Source organism: Panulirus ornatus, chromosome 48 (genome assembly GCF_036320965.1).
Source record: "Panulirus ornatus isolate Po-2019 chromosome 48, ASM3632096v1, whole genome shotgun sequence".
NCBI classification, from domain to species: Eukaryota; Metazoa; Arthropoda; class Malacostraca; order Decapoda; family Palinuridae; genus Panulirus; species Panulirus ornatus.
This window is the reverse complement of record NC_092271.1, coordinates 27942171-27966035: the sequence shown is the minus strand read 5'-3', so window position 1 is coordinate 27966035 and position 23865 is coordinate 27942171. Positions and strand designations below refer to the sequence as shown.

Sequence of the window (23865 nt, the reverse complement as noted above, 5' to 3'; positions counted from 1 at the left end):
CCTCTCCTCTTGTATGACTTTCCAAAAGAAGGAACAGACGAACAAGTCAACCAAGAATTTTTCTACTAAAGAAAGGAATATCTATCTATCTATATATCTATCTATCTATCTATCTATCTATCTATATATATATATATATATATATATATATATATATATATATATATATATATATATATGTATATATATATATATGTGTGTGTGTGTGTATGTGTGTGTGTGTGTATGTGTGTGTGTGTGTGTGTGTGTGTGTGTGTGTGTGTGTGTGTTTCAAGAGAAACACAGGCAGCTAGAGAGCACAGTTAGCCAGGAATATATCTAGAGTATATGTCCTTCTGATGATATATGAAAGGAAGTTGTCGACCTCACCCCCTCCTTACTCCCCTCTCTCTCTCTCTCTCTCCCTCTCTCTCTCTCTCTCTCTCTCTCTCTCTCTCTCCCTCTCTCTCTCTCTCTCTCTCTCTCTCTCTCTCTCTCTCTCTCTCTCTCTCTCTCTCTCTCTCTCTCTCTCTCTCTCTCTCTCTCCACGAGCGGAAGTTCCCCCTGTGGCCATCAGGGGCGTTGAGGGGGAGGGGGGGGGAGGCGGGAAAATTCTCCCTCCCCCTTTTTTTGTCATTATTTTTTGTGTTATTGTCATTATTTTTTGTGTGTCTTCATTACTGTCGGGAGGGGCGGGGCCGGGCACGTCTTCATCATGGTTTTGTCTCGTTTTTTCCTGATATTCTGATATTTTCCTCTCCCTGCGTCAAGGAAAACTAGGTTTTTTTCTCTCATTGTAAAGAATATAAATATAGTTTTATTTTCCTGGTGTCTGTGAGGGCTGTCATGAGGCTTCCCCAGCCTTCTGTGAGGGCTGTCATGAGGCTCCCCCAGCCTTCTGTGAGGGCGGTCATGAGGCTCCCCCGGCCTTCTGTGAGGGCGGTCATGAGGCTCCCCCGGCCTTCTGTGAGGGCGGTCATGAGGCTCCCCACCTGCCATGAGATGTTTACATATCATGAGGCTCCACAGGTATCCGTGAGAGACTTACCAGCATCATCGCCTCACAGTTAATAACAGATTTCCAGACCACATCAGAATGCTTCACTGTTTTGGTTGTGTCTTGTAGTGATCTCGTCTGATGAGTTCAACATCCTCAGATTAATGACCTGCTTCATTATTATTACTACTTTTATTAATAGTAGTAGTAGTAGTATTTGTAGTATTAGTATTAGTAGTAGTAGCTACACTTAGTAGTAGTAGTAGTTTAAGTATTACCATATTCATTGCAGTGCGTTGACATCATCATAATTTTGATAGTCATTGCTCGTGGAATTTTTCTTTAGATTGATGATTAACTTTGCCAGTACTTCAAATTCTTTAGTTACCATTGTTGTATTTATCGCATATATGATAATGATAATGATATGGTTGACGTAAATTTGTGAGGAGAATTTGATTTGTTTCCCCTCACGTAAAACCTTTACTTAGATCAGTAATAGTAATGATCTCAGCAGTAAGCCCGGCTTCTCGCCCAGGTAGGTGGCTATCAGTGCCATGGCTCAGTCTTGCTCTGACTCCGGGCCAACTTCAGTATCAGTCTTCTGTGCGGGATAGAGTCAAAGGCTTTCCTTCATTTTTTTTACTAATTATTCTCACAGAAATCCACCAGAGTCACGGCGTAAGATCTTTGCTAACTCTCGTGTTATGTTACAGGTTACGTTGTGTGTGTGTGTGTGTGTGTGTGTGTGTGTATGTGTGTGTGTGTGTGTGTGTGTGTGTGTGTGTGTGCGCGCACGCGCTGATCGTCTCCCATATTGCAGAGTTCAGCGTGGAGAGCTGCGGGTGGCGCTCTGCCGAGGCGGACGGAGGGGGCGGCGGAGGAGGCGGCGTGCCCTCCCCCCATCAGCAGGGGGAGGGCGGTCTAGTCCAGCAGGGGGGCCCGGCAGGGGCCTCTTCCAGCAGTACGGGGAGTGGCGCGCCCTACCGGCGGGGGTCACTGCAGCTGTGGCAATTCCTGGTGGCGTTGCTTCACGACCCAGCCAACGCCTCATGCATCGCCTGGACCGGCCGAGGCATGGAGTTCAAGCTCATCGAACCCGAGGAGGTGGGTGCCGCCCTCACTTGACCCGGGAGCGGTCCAGCTTAGCTGAGGGGGCGGGCAGGAGGGGAGCTGTTGTTGAGGCCAGAGGAGGGTCAGGGAGGCGGGAGGTTTTGATATACCAGAGGCAGTGAGGACGGAAGAGGTTCAGACTTCACTTAGGGAAGAACCCTGAAGGTGTAGAGACCGTAATTGGAACGTACTTAAAGACCGAGGAAGAGGGGGTTGGGTAGGAGGAGGGGAGGTTTGGCGCAGGGATACTTGCCGCTGGGTGGCTCACCGCAGGAGAGACCGCCACCAGCCAAGCTACGTCCCGTGCGTCCAACCCGGTGGTGTTAAGTTGTACGGTGGCGACTCGTCCACCTCGAGCCACACGTTGCCCACCAGCCAGTAACAGCGGGATGCCAATGCAGGCAAGAGCTTAGAAGTGGAATCCTAATGTGGTGGTGGATTAGCTGCTGACTGTAATGTGTCCCGGGGATTACTCTGAGTTCGTGCTACCCTGGGGGACGGCTCCCTGACGGCCTCTGGGGGTTGTGTCGCCCTGGGGAGGGGGGAAGACTCCCGGCGGTCCCCTGGGGGTTATGCCACCCAGGACGGGATAGTTCCTTACAGTTCGTGGATTGGAGGGGGCACGGAGTCCCCCGGGGTTGTTGTTCAACACGTCGAGGAAGAAGTGGACATGGAAAGTTAAGGATGACACTTGGTCAGACATGCCCACGAAGGGCACTGACCTGCACCTTCTTCCTCTCGGGCGCGTCACATGATCATGGTAAACAAGGGTTACGTCTTGCTGTGTGTGGCCCCGAGGTGCCACCTGGTGTCAGGGGCGTGACACTATCGTGATACCGCCAGTGCTGTTAATCCAGCCACCAGGACCACCGATGCCGTCATCCAGGCCACTGGTACACCACCGTCCCGGGCAGCAGTAATCACATATCACAGTAATCCGGTAAGCAGCTCAGGGCAGGGGTGTCATCGCTCACGTCATCCCGGGCCGTGAGGTGACCTCACTGTCTGCCAGATGGTGCCGGGGTTACTGCAAGCGGGGGGGGTAATGATGGTGTGTGCGTGTGTCCGAACCAGTGGCGGACGTGTCCTGATCAATGGTGTGGATATATTAACCAGTGGAGAGGGTGTATCAGCCCTTGGCGGACGTACACTAAGCAGTAGTGTCCGGATGATAACCAGTGGTGTATGTGTGTGTAGTAACCAGTGGTGTGTGTGTGTGTGTGTACTAACCAGTGATGTGGTCGTCGGCAGGTTGCACGGCGGTGGGGTCTGCAGAAGAACAGACCAGCCATGAACTACGACAAACTCAGTCGCTCTCTGCGGTACTACTACGAGAAGGGCATCATGCAGAAGGTGGCAGGTGAGGCAGACCCTGGCGCCCCACGTTCCTGATGGGGGGGTTGTCCGGTAGTGTTCAACACTGTATGCTCACTGAAAACCAATGATATATATATACATATGCATGTATTTTTTTTCAATTCCCTCCAAAAAATATGGATAAGCTTAATTACCATGAACACCTCATGAACAGGTCATGAGCACGTTTGACCTGTAGATTTACATTATGATGAAACAGCTTTAATTCTGTCAGAATGTTTTGGTACCTACAAAAAGAAGAAGTCAGACTTTCGACCTTTTTCCTCAGGTGAGCGGTACGTGTACAAGTTCGTATGTGACCCCGAAGCCCTGCTGACCCTTGGCTTCGGTGGGGGTGAGGGCGGGCGTGGCGGGCGACAGGAAGGTGGCATGGGCGTGGGTGGCGCGGGCGGCGGCCACTACGACCGTCGGGCAGGACTCAAGGTTTTCCCTCACCACTACTACCCTAGGGCGGCCGCTGCTGCCTCCTACGCTGGTGAGACGTTAATCCCACAAACTTTATCTTCATCTCTCTGACCTTTGGATGATATCCTTCCCTACGATTTACAGACCCTCCATGACCTCTGTTTACCTAGTGTGACCTCCGACAGCTGCGGCAGCGTGGTCGACGGGGTCCCCAGGGGCGGCAGCAGCTGCCCAACACCTCCTGGCGCCTCACATGACCTGGTCGTCCGCCCCGCCCACCCAGTACGACCTCGCCTCCTACTCCCAGTTCGCCAAGTTCGGCTACGACTACCTCCCTGACCATGTGACCTCTTCGCTAGCTATGCAGAAGGACGACCTGAAGAACATGAACGCCAACATCGGTAAGTTGATCTCCAACAGAGGCTGAGCTCTGGCCAAGTGAACCTTAAGTGAACAAACCTTCGCCGTACACCGCACCAGGAGTGTAGGGAGGCGAACTGAGTCACACGTCTGGTAGAATCGATAGATGAGGGAGGCTGATGGATCCCACTAACCTGAGACACGTCCGAGCAAGATGATTGATAAGAATCTTCCTTGGAATTGCTGGCATTCTCCGCAAACACTAAATCTGTCTTGGGTTTATTTTCTGTGTTTTCCGGAAATAGACCAAGTCATTTGTTTATAGCTTGTTTGTTGACATCCAGGAGCAAGTGTCCAAGAGTGTTGCCACACCCTAAACCTCCTCTGGTAATGATATATTTTGCCTTTTGTTCGGACAGATGTCGTTGTATATGTTCCTCGTTATGTGTTGTAAATATGCATGTTGATTATTTTCCTTATTCTAGCAACGGGTATTTCTCAGACGTTTGCTCAGATGCATCATCACTAAGGCCTCAGATGACTCCGTATGTCAGACAGACGCCTTGTTAGCCGACCTGACCCCACGTCGCACTCCATCTTGGGCCCCAGGTCATACAGTGGTGTCTCCAGTGCCTCACCTTCCTGTCCCACAGTCCCGACCCCCCAAACCTCACCTCTCACGTCCCTCCGCAGGTATGGACCGAGGCGTGGACGCCAGCTACTGCGACTACTCTCTCGCTCACGTAGACAAGACCAAGTTCGACCCCAGGCAGAGTGAGGCATTCCTGGTGCAGGCGGCGGCCCGTGGACCCATGGGGCATCCGGGGACAGCTGGCGTGGGCGTCGGCGCCGCTGACGGCACCGGAGGGCTTCCCACGTCAGGGGGTGACGTGGCCCACGACCCTATGCCCCAGCTGCAGGCCTGTGCCAGGTCGCACCACCTCCACGCCTGCGTCAGATAAGCCGTCTCGACGACTGCGTCAACCCTTCTCCCCGACGAGACTTAATTGTTCCTGAAACGTCACGTGACTGGACTTACATAGTGCACTGTAGCGCCCGCGTGCACAGGTTACCGTCACAATTTCCGTTTTCTTTTTATTACGTTGACTCAGTCAGGGTTGATCGGTGGAGTTTTCTCCTTCCTTTCTTTTAAAGAAAAAGATAATGTTCTTCACCTCATTGACATCTCACACCTGTGAGGTTGCTTGTGCAGTCATCAGTTTCGCTCAGGAGACGTTCAACCCAGGCTCCTGCAGCTCTTAAAAGATAGGAAGACGCGTCATTCGTGGCGGAAACAAAAGTGGAGACGTGTTATTTACTCTTGCCTTAACAAGAGGCGAAGTGTTCGACCTGTGAGAAACTCGCAGTGTGTTGCAGATGTGCAGGGATGCAAACACATGTGATGTATGGACAGTACAACATCCTCCTGGTGCTTGACCACCAACCACAGTGTAGGAATTGTGGCGTTGTAGCCTTTGTTACGTTTCGTTGTAAACACTGGAGGCGCCTGTAAACACCCGGTGTGTGCACAGCAGCTGCACAATGTGTAAGATGTACATACGTATATAAGTACAGGATCTGATATTTTATGAAAAAAGATTCGCTGTAAGCGTGGACATAGCTTTACCTGTATTAAAAGTTATATACATATACATATATATATTGCTATATTATAGATGCTTCGTTGTTAGACGACCGTATAGGCAGAGCCTAGAGGGAAGCTGGGTGATGCTGGAGAGACCTCAATACGACAAACACGTCACATTTCTCAACTGTAAAAAAAAAACAAAAGAAATTGAAATTCCTCAGCAGAGAAACACAGGTTTGTGTCTCATTCTGGATCAAGTTGCTTTCATGTATTTCGTCAGGCTGCATCATGTTGTCTGGACAGCATGTTTTACGTGTGTTGGTTTCCTTATCGTTACCCAGTCTGCTCTCGTTGGCTCTCATCTTGGTTGGTTAGGTAGGGTTTACGCCTGTCGACTGCCACGGTCATCGAGGCTTGTCACCGTCAAGTTATAACCACCAGTCAAGTCTTGAACACCTCCTCCAGGGGTTCAAGACTATCCTGAGGCCATTTACACGCTCTCACTGCATATATACATAGCCCTTGATCACGTCGGGTCGTCCTGCCTTCCTCTGTGCGTCAGTGAACCCCCGGGAAGTGTACATAGATCCTAAGTCTCCCTTACCGCGTGAGAGGTGCGACTGGCCGGCGCTGCCTCGGCCGTCCCGGTGATGTGTTGACCAAGAAAACGTTCAGTTCTCCCCGCTAACGTGTGTGGCACTGCCATCAAGTCGGACGCTGGCCGGAGGTGTCGTGTGTGTGATTAATTAAATGTATTATCATACCAGAAGGATGCCATATATATATATATATATATATATATATATATATATATATATATATATATATATATATATATATATATATATATATATATTAGTGTGTGAGTGAGTGTGTGTGTCTGTTACAATCTATTAATGGGCAGAAAACTATACACTGTTGGGGCCCCACTTATTATGATTATAGTTTTCGTTTATAGGTTTTGAATATTCATAAGATATTCCCGTTTCTTTCGTGTTGGTTCCGCTTGTGCTACGAGTGCACGGCTCAGCTGCGGTTGCCAAGATAATGTTCGCTCCACACAGCAGTCCCCGCCAGACCTCCAGCTGTTCAGCGTTACCAGTCTCGTTGTTTTGTTGCTGTTTACGATGTGATGATAACGAACACGAGGATTAATTTTACTTCTTTTACCGAAATTTACTGTTAGTGTCATGTGTGGAGTATGTAATTTTAGGGCCAGTCTCTTCATGTTTACATATTATGAAAAATGTTTATGTAATTTCTCATCATGTTGCTCTCTCAAGTGTTTTTAACGTTCATTCTATTCTCTTTCGTGAATTACTTTTGATTGTTGGCAACGTCAGAATATTTTCACTGATTACTTCCAGTTTTCTTGAGATGTGATGCCATTTTATGTCATACAGATTATAACTGATGTAGAGATTATATTTCTTGTTATGGGTTCCTTAAAGAGTGAAGATATGCTAAGCTACAGCTTGGACTACCCATTTAGTTATATGAAGAGTCATTTAGTCTCAGTACAGATTATTATCATTATTATTATTATTTGTCTGTCTACAGTAATATCTATTATCGTTTGACTATGTTCTCGTTCTTTTCATGTTTATATTTTGTTCCATTTGTCGGTTGCCATATTAGTGTCTTCATTAACAAGTAATTCCATTATTATTATTATTAGCCCCTTATGACGATTAGTTCTTGTTGTTTATGTTTCCCTTATTCTATTTTCTCTCTAGTATGAGTTTTTATACTATTTTCATCATCATCATCTTCTTCCCTCCTCTGCACCTCCCATTTCATGTTATGTTTGGTTAAGTTCTGTTGTTCCAGATTTCCCTGTCTGTCTTTCCTGAGGTGCCTCAATTACCATGTCCTTCCCCGTGACTGGATCTTTAGAGGCAAAAAGAAGCTTTGTGTCAGTTAATCAGATTTTCATACAAGCGATACTCAAGTCATTACATATAGGGAAATCGTCTTTGTACACAGGAAAATTCCTCACAAAAAGAAAGGTCCGTTTTTTCAAGCACACAACATGCTCACTCAACCGCTTCCACACTAGATATATTATACTCATACTGACTCACGATAGACGTACCTCACACTAAACTGCACTCCTCCCACACACCACAACGTTCCTAGAACTTATCATCGAGTATCCTTGGTTTAAAAAAAAAAATGTATCTATCTTTTATATCCGTTGATCATTTATGTATATCCATCAGTAAATGTTTCCGTTTTATGTCCGATGTTCTGTTGTGGATTTCATTGGATATTGGTTGAGTAGTGGAGTATGGCTGAGGTTGTGAGTTGCAGAGACTGATGGACGAGACAAGCTGAGACTCCAAGCTTTTTATAACAACACTATTCTCTTGCAGCTCCACCCCGTGTGTGTGTGTGTGTGTGTGTGTGTGTGTATGAAGGACAGAGTACAGATGGTCCATGACGAGGTTATCTGCTGGAGGACAGTAATGGTATCTAGATTTCCTAATCTTATTAGTCACAGAGGAAGGATGGTCAAGCAGAAGGCACCATCCGTCCCATAACTCCCTTTGGCTACAGGATGCGGCAGGAAGAGCTGAGGAGGAGTACCTTGTGGTATATGTAGGATATACTGCCCTGGAGATTATGTAGGAAAGTGTGTGTGTGTGTGTGTGGACCAGGGAGGCAGGGGGAGGTCTTGAGGCTGGTTTGTGCTGCCTGGAAGGCTTCCTCTCAGTCTGTTGGTTGGGTTTAAGCCCCGATAAAAAGGTTTCGTGATGAAAACTTTTTTAGGAACGGCAAATAACCTGGAATGAAATATTTAGATAAACATATATTCTGGATAACTTGAAATATTTTAAGATGAATTGAAAATTAGCCTAAGGATCTTCCCTCTCCTTCTGACTGGTCCAGCCACCACTCAGGCTCGCCCGACTGACTGTGAGTCGGCCAGCAGTCGCCCTCCAGCAGGTAACCACAATAATGTATCATATAAACTTTGTTGTTGTTGTTACTGATAATGGTCACCTCGCTTATTGAGAGGTGAGTATGTACCTGGGGGATGTATCGTGGGATATGTATCTTGGAGTATGTATCATGGGATATGTATCTTGGTTTACAATAAAGATATGAAAATTATTTTCCTTTATGAATGCTATTTGGAAAGTGTCTCCCGCCTAGTCATCCTTCAAGCCGACCCAAATGATCAGGTGGTCTCTGCTTAACCTAGTGGTGTCCAGATTGGTCGTTATACACCCTCAGGGGTCGATGGAATTCTGCAGGGGGTCGATATATGTCTTGAGGGTTGACAAAATTTTAGGGATCAAAAGAAGTTTAGTTAATCGTATATGATATAAAGGAAAGTCCTATTAAGTTTCTATGCTTCACGTAAGATGATGGAGAAATATGACCGGATTATTATCATTAGAATGATGGAATTATCAGATTTTATGCAAAAGATTAGTTCAAGTGGCATGACGGCACAAGTGGACCTGTCTGAAACCAGATCACTGATTCACGTCCAAAACAAGTTGACCATTGAGACACGGAGAGTTAAACTTATCATCTTCAGGTCCATCTACCTCACTGAGGATGTGATCTTAAATTAAATGGTATTTTTCATTGGTTTATTTTGTTCAACACTTGTTCGGTTTTGCTGGTTTAGTTTGTGTGTATATATATATATATATATATATATATATATATATATATATATATATATATATATATATATATATATATATGATTATTATTTGTCGAGCATTTGACATGGGGTCAGTGAAGGCTCAGTAAGTTTGTGATGGGGCTGACAGACTCAAGTTTGGAAATCACTGGGCTAATCCAAGTTTTTCTCAAGTTTTGGTCATATCTATATGTTTAATCCCCAAGTAAGACGTTGCTCGAGTACGAGGCCCAAGGAGGACACTTGACGCCGATCAGGACCTTATATCAGTTCCCAGGGATAGGGTAGTCCCTCTGACCCACAGCCACAGGTATTTCAAGGATACGTTTCCCTCCATTCCCATCCTGTCACCGGAGACATGATGAAGAAGCCATAGTGTTATCTGTAGTACCCTCCCTCTACCGTGGCCGTCATGACACACACACGAAGGTTCCTCCCACGTCCACCAAAATGTATCAGTCCACATCTTGCTATGGGATACTGCGTCATCAACATCTGGCCTTGTGAACTGTATAATCCACAACTGATTAGGTTATAGTGTATAATCCAGAGCTGGCTATGTAATACTGTTTAGTCCACTTGTGATCCTGTGAACTGTGTAATCCACATGTGTTTCTGTAATACTTTATGATCCACATGTATCTGTAATTATGATCCACATGTGTTTCTCTGATACTTTATGATCCACATGTGTCTGTAATACTTTATGATCCACTATGTCTCTGTAAAAGTTTATGATCCACATGTAACCCTTTACATTTTGTTTACTCCACAACTGGCTATATTATACTGTACAATGTATATGTGACCCTGTAGACTGTAGTATGAATCGCATATGGCTACGTTAACTGTCAAAACTTTTCCTTTTTTGTTCCAGACTTTCCATCAAGCCTCTACAAACACATTAACTGTTAACGACAAAGCCTTTAACCTCGTGAAGCGTATCTACCTACACTTCGTACGTGTAGATGTAAAGGCAAGTAATATATACTTTTTTTCCTTGCTAATCATGCAGCTTCGTAATGACTATCATCACAGTTTCCTAACTTCCCGCCAGCCACATTAACACCTAATGATTTGCTGCAAACAGCAATTTCGCGTTCTTGACAATTACTAATATGACTAACTCTTACTTTATAATTCACCCAGTAATGAGAGGGTCTAGGTCAGGCGTCTGTGTGATCTCTGCTGCCGCTCTCTCTGGAATGTTTGTTTACCCTCAAGGGTCAGTTGACGATCTGAACATGATGTCTTGTTTAACATAAAGGTCAGACATTCTAGATACATATTTGTACATATGTAAAAGCACGATTTCTAGAACGTAGTGATGGAAAGATATTATAACGGATATGTATAAGAATGATAATATTGTGTCCACACAATTACAATGTGTCCGATGGTTCCCCAGAGAAAATCCGTTTCTCTGGCTTCTGCTTTCCCTCCGCGTTACTGTGGACGATTCGTAGAAAACCAGAGATATCTTTGGGCCCATTGATTGTGCAGCTGCCATCTGACCTGACACATCGTGACAACCAGAAGCGTGTATGTCTTTATGGATTGTTTATTACGTATTATGTGTTCATGATCGATGTGTATTATAACGATTAGGTTCTAATTTGTAGCTGTATTTACACGCCTGCGCTCCTCGGCCCCCAATGCAACCCATGTACGTTTAAGTCGCTAAGAAAAGTCTCGAAGGTCCATTGGTGAACTCACGGCTCTCACATTCGAATCATGATGGCATCGGTGCCGCTGTGAATCCCGAGCCCATGATTCATTGTGAGCGAACCCAGAGGCTTCACTCTGGCAACAGGGCTGTGTTCTCGTGAGACGGCTGCAGGAACTCCTGTGCAATAACACATCGATCTTCTCTCTGCACACCACAGCCTCCTGCGTGGTCAGGCCCCGGTCATGCTAAACCTCTTTCGCTCCATCATTGATTTATTCATAATTTTTTTTTTTGTTACAGCTTATCTTTCTTAATAATAGTTTACTTTTCAATTCTTGGACAGTTTCAGGAATATGTCAAACAACTTTTCTAATGAGCCTTGTATAATCGTTGTGGCTCATTGGTAATAGGTTAAGACGAATCAGAAACGTTTGATCATATTATCAAACCAACTGTTCAGTGCTGCAGTATTTATAGCAGTAGTCCTGATGAGGATCCCAGACGGAGGTCGATCGGCACCACAGTATTCACTGATGTATCTACGTCCAGCCGTGGAGGCGCCTGTAGCGGCCTTGCCCGTCATCCTGTTATTAGAAAACATTGGTAATTGCATGTGGCAGAGGTACTTGTAGTGATAACACAGGTAGCAGAAATGGTAGCAGTAGCAATAGCAACAAAGGTAGCAGAAATGGCGGGAACAGCAGTCGTAGTAGCAGCAAAAGTAGCAGATATGACATTAACGGCCTTACCAATAGTTGAACATGTAGCAGAAATGGCTGACAGTAGAATTAGCAGCAGAAATCTTGGTCACTATTGCATGTTTATCCACCATTGTGGCTTCTGTCTGTCTGTATCGTCTGATTCTTTCCTTCTCTTCATCATTTTCTTTCATTTTCTTTTTCACATTTTTACTCCCAACTTCTTCATCTTCCCACAAACTTCATGATCATCACCAGTTCAGTATCACTTGCATGTGTTCGTACAATATCTGCAACTACTACTACAATACCATGTAAGATTTACAACCAACCATTCCTACAACCATCATGCATCTACAACCACTGCTACAACCATCATGCATCTACAACCACTGCTACAACCATCATGCATCTACAACCACTGCTACAACCATCATGCATCTACAACCACTGCTACAACCATCATGCATCTACAACCACTGCTACAACCATCATGCATCTACAACCACTGCTACAACCATCATGCATCTACAACCACTGCTACAACCATCATGCATCTACAACCACTGCTACAACCATCATGCATCTACAACCACTGCTACAACCATCATGCATCTACAACCACTGCTACAACCATCATGCATCTACAACCACTGCTACAACCATCATGCATCTACAACCACTGCTACAACCATCATGCATCTACAACCACTGCTACAACCATCATGCATCTACAACCACTGCTACAACCATCATGCATCTACAACCACTGCTACAACCATCATGCATCTACAACCACTGCTACAACCATCATGCATCTACAACCACTGCTACAACCATCATGCATCTACAACCACTGCTACAACCATCATGCATCTACAACCACTGCTACAACCATCATGCATCTACAACCACTGCTACAACCATCATGCATCTACAACCACTGCTACAACCATCATGCATCTACAACCACTGCTACAACCATCGTGCATCTACAACCACTGCTACAGCCATCATGCTTCTACAACCACTGCTACAACCATCATGCATCTACAACCACTGCTACAACCATCATGCATCTACAACCACTGCTACAACCATCATGCATCTACAACCACTGCTACAACCATCATGCATCTACAACCACTGCTACAACCATCATGCATCTACAACCACTGCTACAACCATCATGCATCTACAACCACTGCTACAACCATCATGCATCTACAACCACTGCTACAACCATCATGCATCTACAACCACTGCTACAACCATCATGCATCTACAACCACTGCTACAACCATCATGCATCTACAACCACTGCTACAACCATCATGTATCTACAACCACTGCTACAACCATCATGCATCTACAACCACTGCTACAACCATCATGTATCTACAACCACTGCTACAACCGTCGTGCATCATACTACACCATACATCTACAACCAGTCACAACTGTCGTGCATCATACAGCACCATGCATCTACAACCACTGCTACAAACGTCATACATCATACAACGCCATATACAATCGCTGCTATAATACCATGGAACATACACAACCGCTAAAGGACATCACAACCTTTGCACTGACGTCGTCACAGCAAGTACCATAGGAACACGGTATGTTGTTGATCTACGTGACCTTTGCTGCCTAATGAGCCGCCGACTCGCTCATATATTCAGCATGAAGGTCATGACGTCATTACTCTCCTCAGTAGTTGCCAGCTTCGCCAGATGATCACGTCATGTACCGCCAGCTGAGCGATTCTTTACCCCTCCAGTCGTGTGGTGGGGTGTGCCTGCCTATCACTTTAAAGGGTTTCCTACAGATCCCATGTTGCACACCACGCACCGGGTGCCGTCGGTATCATATATATATATATATATATATATATTGTACATAGTCGCTGTCTCCCACGTTAGCGAGGTAGCGCAAGGAAGCAGACGAAAGAAATGGCCCAACCCACCCACATACACATGTATATACATAAACGCCCACACACGCACATATACATACCTATACATTTCAACGTATACATACATATACATAGACATATACATGTATACACATGTACATATCCATACTTGCATCCTTCATCCATTCTCGTCGCCACCCCACCAAACATGAAATGGCACCCCCCCTTCCCCCCGCGCACGCGCGAGGTAGCGGTAGGAAAAGGCAACAAAGGCCACATTCGTTCACACTCAGTCTCCAGCTGTCACATATAATGCACCGAAACCACAGCTCTCTTTCCACATCCAGGCCCCACAAAGCTATCCAGGGTTTACCCCAGACGTTTCACATGCCCTGGTTCAGTCCATTGACAGCACGTCGACCTCGGTATACCACATCGTTCCAGTTCATTGTATTCCTTGCACCCCTCTCACCCTCCTGTATGTATAGGCCCCGATCGCTCAAAATCTGTCTCACTCCATCCTTCCACCTCCAATTTGGTCTCCCGCTTCTCATTCCCTCCACCTCTGACACATATATCCTCTTTGTCAGTCTTTCCTCACACCCTCTTCTGCTCTCTGAACCACACTCTTTTTATTACCACACATCTCTCTTACCCTTTCATTACTTTCTCGATCAAACCACCTCACACCACATATTGTCCTCAAATATTTCATTTCCAACACATCCACCCTCCTCCGCACAACCCTATATATATATATATATCCCATGCCTCGCAACTATATAATATTGTTGGAGCTACTATTCCTTCAAGCATACCCATTTTTGCTCTCCAAGATAACGTTTCCTCTTTCAACACATTCTTCATCGTCTCCAGAACCTTCGCCCCCTCCCCTACCGTGTGACTCCGCTTCCATGATTCCATTCGCTGCCAAGTCCACTCCCAGATATCTGAAACACTTCACTTCCTCCAATTTTTCTTCATTCAGATTTACATCCCAATTAACTTGTCCCTCAACGCTGCTGAACCTAATAATCTTGCTCTCATTCACATTTACTCTCAACTTTCTCCTTTCACATACTTTTCTAAACTCAAGTCACCAACTTCAGCAGATTCTCACGTGAATCAGCCACCAGTGCTGTATCATCAGCGAACAACAACATACTCACTTCCCAGGCCCTCTCATCCCCAGCAGACTGCAAACTCGCCCCTCTCTTCAAAACTCTTGCACCTACCTCCCTAACCACCCCATCTATAAACAAATTAAACAACCATGGAGGTATCACACACCCCTGCCACAGACCGACCCTCACTGGGAATCAGTCACTCTCCTCTCCTCCTGCTCGTGCACATGCCTTACATCCTTGGTAAAAACTTTTCACTGCTTCTTGCAGCTTACCTCCCACACCATATACTCTTAAGACCTTCCGCAACGCATCTCTCCACACTATATACTCTAAAGACCTTCCACAACGCATCTCTATCAACCCTATCATATGCCTTCTCCAGATCCATAAGTGCCACATACAAAACCGTCTGTTTTCCTAAATATTTCTCACACACATTCTTCAAGGCAAACACCTAACCCACACATCCTTTACCACCTCCGAAATCACACTGCTCTTCCCCAGTCTGATGCTCTGTAAATGCCTTCACCCTCTCAATCAATACCCTTCCATACAATTTCCTAGGAATACTCAACAAATTTATGCTTCTCATGCCTCTATCGTTTGAACACTCACCTTTATCCCCTTTGACTTTTTACAATGGCACTATACATGCATTCCGCCAATACTGAGGCACTTCACCATGATCCATACATACATTAAATATCCTTACCAACCAACCAACAAGAGTCACCCCCTTTCTTGATAAATTCCACTACAATACCATCCAAACCCTTCCTTGCCTTGCACATCATTCCGAGCAAAATACTTTATATCTATCACTCTATCATCAGATACATTCAGAAAACCTTCAAAATACTCCTCCTCACTTCATCACTACCTGTTATCACTTCCCCTCTTGTCCCCTTCACCGATGTTCCCATTTATTCTCTTGTCTTTCGCACGTTGTTTACTTCCTTCCAAAACATCTTTTTATCCTTCCAAAAGTTTAATGATAATCTTTCACTCTAACTCTGATTTACCCTCTTTTTCAACCCCTTGCCCCTTCCTCTTGACCTCCTGCCGCTTTCTTCTGTACATCTCCCTGTCATTTGTACTCCTTCCTTTTCTCTTTCACTAACAACTTTACTTCTTCATCCCACCACTCACTACCCTTTCTAATCTGCCCACCTCCCACCTTTCTCATGCCTCATTCATCTTTTGCGCATGCCACCATCACTGTTTCCCTAAATACACCCCATTCCTCACCTACTCCCCGCACGTCGTTTGCTCTCTCCTTTTGCCAGCATATGGCGTGATATCTTCCTAAAGGTTTGAGGAATAAAGACACAGCCATTTGTATTAGTGTATTATATTTTCCAGGAACAGCGTAACATGGAAGAACCATGACAGTGATCAGTCAACTCCCGACATACATTCAGTAAGCCAGACGCTAGATAGTTACCGATATTATCTCATGGACGATAAAAGATATCTGTTGAAATAAAGATGCATTTCCCCGCCCCGCCTTGCTGCCAATTCCATCATCAGCAGTTGCAGGCCACAATTGTTGACCTCATTTGTTTACGCTTCATCGTTAAGTGAGTCTTCGTCTTCGTTAACTACGTTCCTCTGGCGAGAGTTTAGCGTTGTGTTGTTGTAATGAGAAGATCACTGCACAGTAGTGTGTGTGTGTGTGTGTGTGTGTGTGTCTACCTTCGTTACCTTTATCAGTTACATGTACGCTCACCCATTTCATTAACTGCACTAAAACAAAATGTAATAAAAAAGATTCCAGATTTTTAATTAATCGTAAAAAGGGTTGAGATTTCTAAGACCTACACAGGAAACTGATTTTTCAAACGTTACATCAATAACAATACAATATACTCTTAAAAGCACTTGGCTCTCTGTCCCCCAGAGGCATCTTCATCCCCGCCAGCCAGGTTAGGTTAGGAAAATTCAATACTTCTCTTATATAATGTTTGAGCCATGCGTCTGCTGAGCGGCTCAACACACCAGCTTATGCTGCACTACTTTCGTTTCGGCGTCATGACCCCAGCCACTGAATGGCCTGTTCAGTGACTCGGTCGGAGACCTTTCAGAACTTTGTGGCCAGACCAGACTATTGCCTTTCATGGCTGCGTGGCTCACTTGCTGACTGATTCGTTTCTGCTTTGTCATCAACAATTACTACAGAGAAGCAGATCGTCTTTCAAGAACGTATACGTCAGAGAATGTAGTTTAAATCTTTCCCGTAAGTGAATATAACAGAGGATGATTGTTAATGATAACTCCAGAACTGTAAGAACTTCAACTTTTATACAATGTTGTATGATGTCATCACCTGCGACGCGAACCATGTGTCTGTTTTGCCTGCGTCTGTTGAGTATTCCAGAGACTAACATGTGTGACAGACAGACAGGAAGTGCTAATGACGAAGACTAAAGCATTTTACACAGAGATTGTTTACTTCAGCATTTCAGTGATGTTCCTCCATGGAACTTTCAGCCAACATACCCATTTCAGAGGCTCCAGCAAGTGGATGGAGGTAGGCAGAGGATGGTGGGGTGGAAGGTGGATGAGGTAGTGGAGGTGAGTGTGGAACATAAACTATTGGTTGAGAGTAGAGTTGAGTTGATGAACTGTAGTCGTGGAGGAGGTGGTGAGATGGGGACCCTGCAGGTTGGTAGTGAGGAGGATGAGGCTTGAGGTAGGGTAAATTGTGAGGTGGTGAGGGGTACGGTGAGTGAGGGAAAGGCTGGGGAGAGCCTGGCGGAGTGTAGGTCGCTCCGGCGGACGGTGATGCAGCCGCAGGACCCACCACGGGCGGCGCCTGGCGAGGAACCTCAGACGGCCTAGGGGAACGTGAAAGAGGGACAGTAGGAGACGGGGCATGTAGAGGGGCGGAGGTGTTCGGGAGGTAAGGATTCCTGGTGGAGGGACTTCGGTAGGTGCCGGGCGGAGGCGGAGACGAAGGTAAGTAAGTAGAAGTCGCGAACGGTCGAGTGAGAGGCATTGTGGTCGTCTTCTTGTAGCCTGAGGGTTCGTCGTCTGCTTCGTCGGATGATTCTTCATCCTCCTCATACGTCCTCATCATGGAGGAGTGAGGAGGGTGTCTCCTAATGCCCAAGACATCGATGTCGTGGACATACAGAGGTCTGTACAGGACTTCATCTTTTCTATTTCTCTCTTTCATATCTTTGTACATCATATCATCGTCTTCCTTCATATCTTTGTACATCATGTCATCGTCTTCCTTCATGTGTTTGTACATCATGTCTTCGTCTTCCTTCATATCTTTGTACATGTCATCGTCTTCCTTCATATCTTTGTACATCATGTCATCGTCTTCCTTCATGTCTTTGTACATCATGTCATCGTCTTTCTTCATGTCTTTGTACATCATGTCATCGTCTTTCTTCATGTCTTTGTACATCATGTCATGCTCTCCCTTCATATCTCTGTACATCATCATGTCGTCATCCTCCACACTCATATTCTTCTCCATTCCATAATACATTTCGCCAGATTGGATCTCCTCCACCTGCCCCCCGGGTCCATAGGTCCTGCTGTGTGCCGTCGCAGGTCTGCTCGTGTGCGGGTGCGTGGCTTCGTGTGTCCCCCTCATGGGCTGGTGGGTGGGTCGTGGGGTGTTCATGAGGTAAGTCTTCGCCCTTGTGAAGGAATACTTCGGTCCCGGGGATTTGTGGCTCCACGCGTGTTTGAGATAACCTGGGATTTTATGTTGATACTTTTCTACTATGTCTAAGACGGGGTGAGGCTTCTTGCCAGGGTACATGAGAGGACTGGGTTTAGGTGAAGTGTTGAGGTAAGTTATGGGAGGAGTAGGTGGTTGATACCCGCTCGCCGTCGGGTGGCTCTCGTGAAGGCCGTAGCTGCTACTGTGAGGATCGCGGAGCATTGTGTCGTAGGTCAGCCCAGGGACCCGAGGAAGACCGTGGTCTTCACCATAGGGTCGGCGCCCATACTCTGGACGGACGAAGGACTTCGCTACCGTCTCCAGTTCCCCTGCTGGATGTACTATCTTCCCGTCATGGAGGACGCGGTCTTCCTTCTTCTCACTATTGTCAACCTTCAGTTTCCTGCTGTAGGTCTCTCCTTCCACTTTCTTCCCAACGTTCTTCTTCCGGCCGTACCCGTCGTCGCCTGCGTCAGGCTCCTCGTAGGTGATGACAGGTTTGAAGCCGTCGTCGTCGGCCGTGTAGGTGACCTTCTGAAGGCGACCGTCGGGTAACTTGACGGTATAGGAGCCATGGGTGGTCAACTGGTCGGTCCACTCCCCTCGGCTCTCCACCCACGATGACCCAGCCTTCACCACCTGGTACTCGAACTCGTACCCATCCGGACCCTGTGTGGGCAGAGGTGGTGAGGGGTGACTGCAAAATATGGATGAAGATAGATAAAGTAACTAGAAGTAGATCCTCACTATGACCTGTTTTCTGCTCTATAACGTCAGACGGTTTCGTTATTAGGATCAGTGACACGGGTATACTGTATCCTGCTGGACTTCATACGTCAGGCACACACGCAGCATACGTGCCGTCATCCCCTAGCCCTCAGCATTATACACACTTCCCTTGGCATCTGTTCCTCCACGCAACCTCAAGACTCAACACCTACCTTTTCCTTACCACACATCACTAGACTCACTGTTACCCCTCCCTCAAAGCTTTCCTTATGCTACCCAAAGTAACCGTCCTCCCCCACTTTATCATATCCTACACTCCAGCCTGCTCAGCCCACCCCTCCCCCGCACCCTAGACGGACACCCAGTTCTGCTGACCTGTCCTGCCTGAGATGCTCCCGCCTCACTCACCGGTGACGTGTAGAGGGTGGCTGGAATGCCATCATGATGTGGCTGCTCCTGCTGGGGGCGTCCCCGGCACTCCGCCAGCAATGTCACAAGCAGTAGCGCCACCAGCAGGGTCGGGACCTGGCAGGGAAAGGTGTTAGTGAAGATATGAGCGTAGTGAGAAGGTATTATATATACATCCAATTTACAGTTTGTGAGCTCGTGGAAGACAGCTTGGGACACACGTAATTCTCAGATCGGCTGTTGAGTGTCGGACGTATTTTATAGTCATTATATTTTGCTTCATTAATACTAAACCGTTAAAGTATGGCACATAGATTAACGACTGATTAATTAATTTGCCATCACGAAACTTGGGTCACATATCATTTCATAAAGACAACAATGAACGTCCTTCGTGTGGGATTATTGTTTAAGATTTCTCAACCCTGTACAGCAGCAGTGTGTTGTGACCGACCGCCGCCCGACACCTGCCCAGGTCCTCCAGATACCCTATTCCTTCGTCTCCTCAGCGTTTTGGTTTTGCAGTTGTAAAGTAATTGCCAAGTTCTCGTGACTTACCATGAATACACAAAGCTCTGGGTACTCCAGGGAAGAAGTTTGATTTGCATTGTGTTCGTCATGATTTTGAAAGCGACGATAAATAATTGCACACTTTCCCAAGTTCGTCCTCGAAATCAAGACACTGATCCCTCTGGCGAGAGTCAAGGAATGTATTATGCTGATATATAAATGATGTAATATTTGGTGCCGTAATGTGTGACAAAGTGATTATTTAGAACGTGAGAGGAGAGAGGAAAAAAATATATACACACGAAAGAACTTTGAAAGGAATGCGGGAAATAGCCCTGAGCATTCCCATCTACTGAACCAGGAACAATGTCAGAAATGTTAATAATGTCAGCAGGAGCAGCGGATGTGTGTGTGTGTGTGTGACCATGTATGTGTACCTTCACGTCGATGGAGGTCCTCATGATGTATTGCCAGGGCTGTTACCCCTGGTGAAAACCTTCATTACCCAGGAACGATACATACGATCCTTAAGCACGACGGCACGATCCTAGTGAACGACGGCACGATCCTAGTGCACGACCGTATGATCCCTAAACGCGACGGTACGATCCTAGTGAACGACGGCACGATCTTTGGGTACGATGGTCAGACTTTGACTTTTGACTTGATCCTTAAGGATCGAACTGTCATTCTTATGGATCGTGCCGTCGTCCTCAAGGGTCGAACAGTCGTGCTCAAGGGTCGTACCGTCGTGATCAAGGGTCGTACCGTCGTGATCAAGGGTCGTACCGTCGTGATCAAGGGTCGTAACGTCGTGCTTAAAGAGTGTTGACCTGTGCTGCTCAGTGGTGTCAGGAGTCATGATGCAAGTGTCACGTGATGATGATGACCCCAGCCGCCCACTGTACACCCAACCTTATTAGATAATCTCTTTAACCTCGGAAATTACCGCCGACCTTGAACACTTTTTCACCAGATGTTCGACACCAAACCACAGTCTCTCTCTCTCTCTCTCTCTCTCTCTCTCTCTCTCTCTCTCTCTCTCTCTCTCTCTCTCTCTCTCTCTCTCTCTCTCCCGCCTTTGTATATCAGAAAACCTGTGAAAAAAAATATCACCCGTAATTACCTGTAATCACTTCGATTATGGAACTGGTTAGTCTAATCGCTTTCGTCATTACCGATCGTGATTACTTGAAATGTCATTAGTTCCTGTTGACCTCACGTGAATTACAGAGGTCAAAACGGTGACCCCGAGAGGCAGTGGTGACCTCTAGATGTTGTGGTTACCGTTTTGGGTCTATTGATGGCTTTGTTGACGACGATGAGGCGAGGGTGTGGTCGGAGGTGTGGTTTGAACAAGTTGTTGGTCGCAACGGCAGCGATGGAGGCTGGAGTGGCGGAGGCTTTGGGGTTGAAGATGTGGGTGAAGGGAGTAAGGGTGGTGGACGTATGATGGATTGAGGGATGGTAGAGGGTTAGGAAGGGATGGTTAGGAAGAGGATGGCAGATGGGTACGTTGTGAGGATGCATGTGAGTGAGTGAGCAGAGTGTCATCGAAGCAAATTATAAAATGTAAGCAATATTTCTTTAAATGTTCATATCAGATGTGGCAGCATCCTCTGTCTGATCCGTCTGCAAGGCGCCACATCGCATGAGGAACCGAACGAAATATTTTCTTCCCTCTGACTACAGAGTTGTCCCCGAGGTGGTCGTTAGTTCGTTAGTACACGACGCAAACACCTCCGCCAGACGAACGCTCTTGAAAAATATCTAGCGTCATCTCACTTTGGGTCAACCTATCTGACTCAGTTTTTTTCTTTTTATGTTGATATATATAGACGTTGATCATGATCACTGGTGCCTATATCAAGGTCGGGCCTATTGGGAAGAAATGTGGGCAGCGGAATGAGCTTATAAGTTGTTACTATAAAGAGGACGAAAGTTTGATGAAATAGTAGTAGTTTCACAAAGCCCAGCTGTACATTCTCAGAATAAGTCATGAGATACTGCTCTCGTAATGATAACTTATGTCAAATTGATTGCACGAACCAAGTATCCCTGCATCTCTGGATGAATGAAACACACAGCACTAGGCAGGCCAGAAGTCGACCAACGACTGGAGCACCTGAGTCTCTCCTCCACCTTTATACTAGCGGCAACTCAAGCTCGTTTTCTCTAATTGCAAGGCGATTGCGAACGTTTTCTGTCATTGCCGGAGGTGAGAGAGCAGAGGGCGTGGCGCCATTGCCCGAGCATTTTAGAAAGAGAAAGCTTATCTTTTCGTCATAACCACTTGACGTGTACGTGTTATCACGTCGAATATCATTATTCAATTTAGAACTCTTTATGTATAATGGCAAAATCACAGACTCTCGGCTGTTGACAACCACGAGTAGCTTGATTAAGTGAAGAATCTACGTGAGTATTATGAAACGGTGTCACGGGATCACACTTGCAGAACTCCGAGAGACATTGAGCGTTGAGGCCGGAAGACATTAGCTCTACGATCGATAGATTTCAGTTGATGAGATTAGATGAAACATTTTTTCCATTTGCAATTACCTGTGACCACAGTAACGATTAGGAGAGAAAGACACCACAGAAAAACCTCCCAAGTTACGAATGATCACCTAGGCGATGATTTGAAGCCGACAGTACGTTCGTAAATGCAGGGAGAGGCCGGGGTCGTCAAGACTTACAAAAGAGAGAGAGAGAAAAAAAACTGTAGGCCAGGGATCAGCGACCTCGTATTTACCACACCACAAACCTACTCCTCCTTGTCTGGGAGGTGACTCCAGCGCTGTCGTCACCACCAGACGATCCCTAGGCCGCTGCAGGCAGTCCACACCTGAAGCTCAGGTGAAGGATGAGGCCGAGCAGTTGGAGGAGGCTCTTCATACCCCAATCACTCGGTAAAGGGCGGGATCAAAGAGCTGCTGGAGGGGCGAGCACTCACACTCTACCTCAGATAAACTCGTGTCGTCTTTCACTCCTGCCTTGTCCTAGTCTTCTATCCTCGCTCAGTACCCGGTCCCGCCATCCCCGCCCACCATTCGCTGCCATCGGCACTACGGCCTGCACGGAAAATGCTTATGAACACCGTGTAACATGGAGAGGGAGGAAGGATGTACCGCCGTGGAAACTTTATAGAAACATTTGAACATGAACAGTTGCCTGCTGTGACCTGCAGTGGGTCTCCAGCTGTAACACATACAGGTCAACATTGTTTTTCGTTTCTTAGGTCAATTAAGACATGTCACTCCAACGTCTTCTCCTTTGTCTCATAATGGTATAACGAGATTTCATGTTCATGATTGATATTCGTATTGCTTAAAATGTGTTTCTTACCATTTCTCAGCGTTGGGGTCCAGTGCCCGTGTCTTGTAGCGACATCTGCAATTTGTCGAAAAATCACTTTGATTCTTAAGGAAGTCCTCCTCAGACTGGGCTGTATTTCATCATTTCTTGTCATTAGCAGATTATGAAAATTCTACTGATATATAGATAGATAGAGGTAGGTGTGTAAATAGATTGGTAGAGTTAGATAATGCGATGTATAGGCCCCGGGAGTGAGCCTTGTACACCCCGCTGGTTACATTAACTCTGTCACACATTCTTCCCCGTTGAACAACACTCGA

At 46.2% G+C, this 23865-nt stretch overlaps 2 protein-coding genes across 2 annotated transcripts in view; one reads left to right on the top strand and one right to left on the bottom strand.

Annotated features, from left to right (window-relative positions):
- Nucleotides 1-8936, top strand: part of LOC139764035 (uncharacterized) — a 57275-nt gene extending 48339 nt beyond the window's left edge. The window contains exons 5-9 of the mRNA XM_071690495.1: nucleotides 1800-2083; nucleotides 3341-3449; nucleotides 3735-3941; nucleotides 4057-4272; nucleotides 4925-8936. Coding sequence (XP_071546596.1) covers nucleotides 1800-2083; nucleotides 3341-3449; nucleotides 3735-3941; nucleotides 4057-4272; nucleotides 4925-5193 — 1085 coding nt within the window. The 3' untranslated portion in view covers nucleotides 5194-8936. The remainder of the gene's footprint in view (nucleotides 1-1799; nucleotides 2084-3340; nucleotides 3450-3734; nucleotides 3942-4056; nucleotides 4273-4924) is intronic.
- Nucleotides 8937-16239: 7303 nt separating this feature from the next.
- LOC139763913 (uncharacterized) lies at nucleotides 16240-22336 on the bottom strand. Its single transcript, XM_071690350.1, has 3 exons — nucleotides 22277-22336; nucleotides 19718-19834; nucleotides 16240-19249 (listed from the first exon to the last, which is right to left on the bottom strand). Exons 1-3 carry the CDS (start codon nucleotides 22289-22291, stop codon nucleotides 17360-17362), a joined length of 2022 nt encoding a protein of 673 aa, XP_071546451.1. The 5' UTR covers nucleotides 22292-22336; the 3' UTR covers nucleotides 16240-17359.
- Between the last annotated feature and the right edge of the window lie 1529 nt (nucleotides 22337-23865).

Coding starts and splice junctions, on each gene's coding strand:
- LOC139763913 (XM_071690350.1), bottom strand. Junction 19,250..19,717: donor CCACCCTCTACACGTCACCG/GTGAGTGAGGCG, acceptor CTGCCCACACAG/GGTCCGGATGGGTACGAGTT.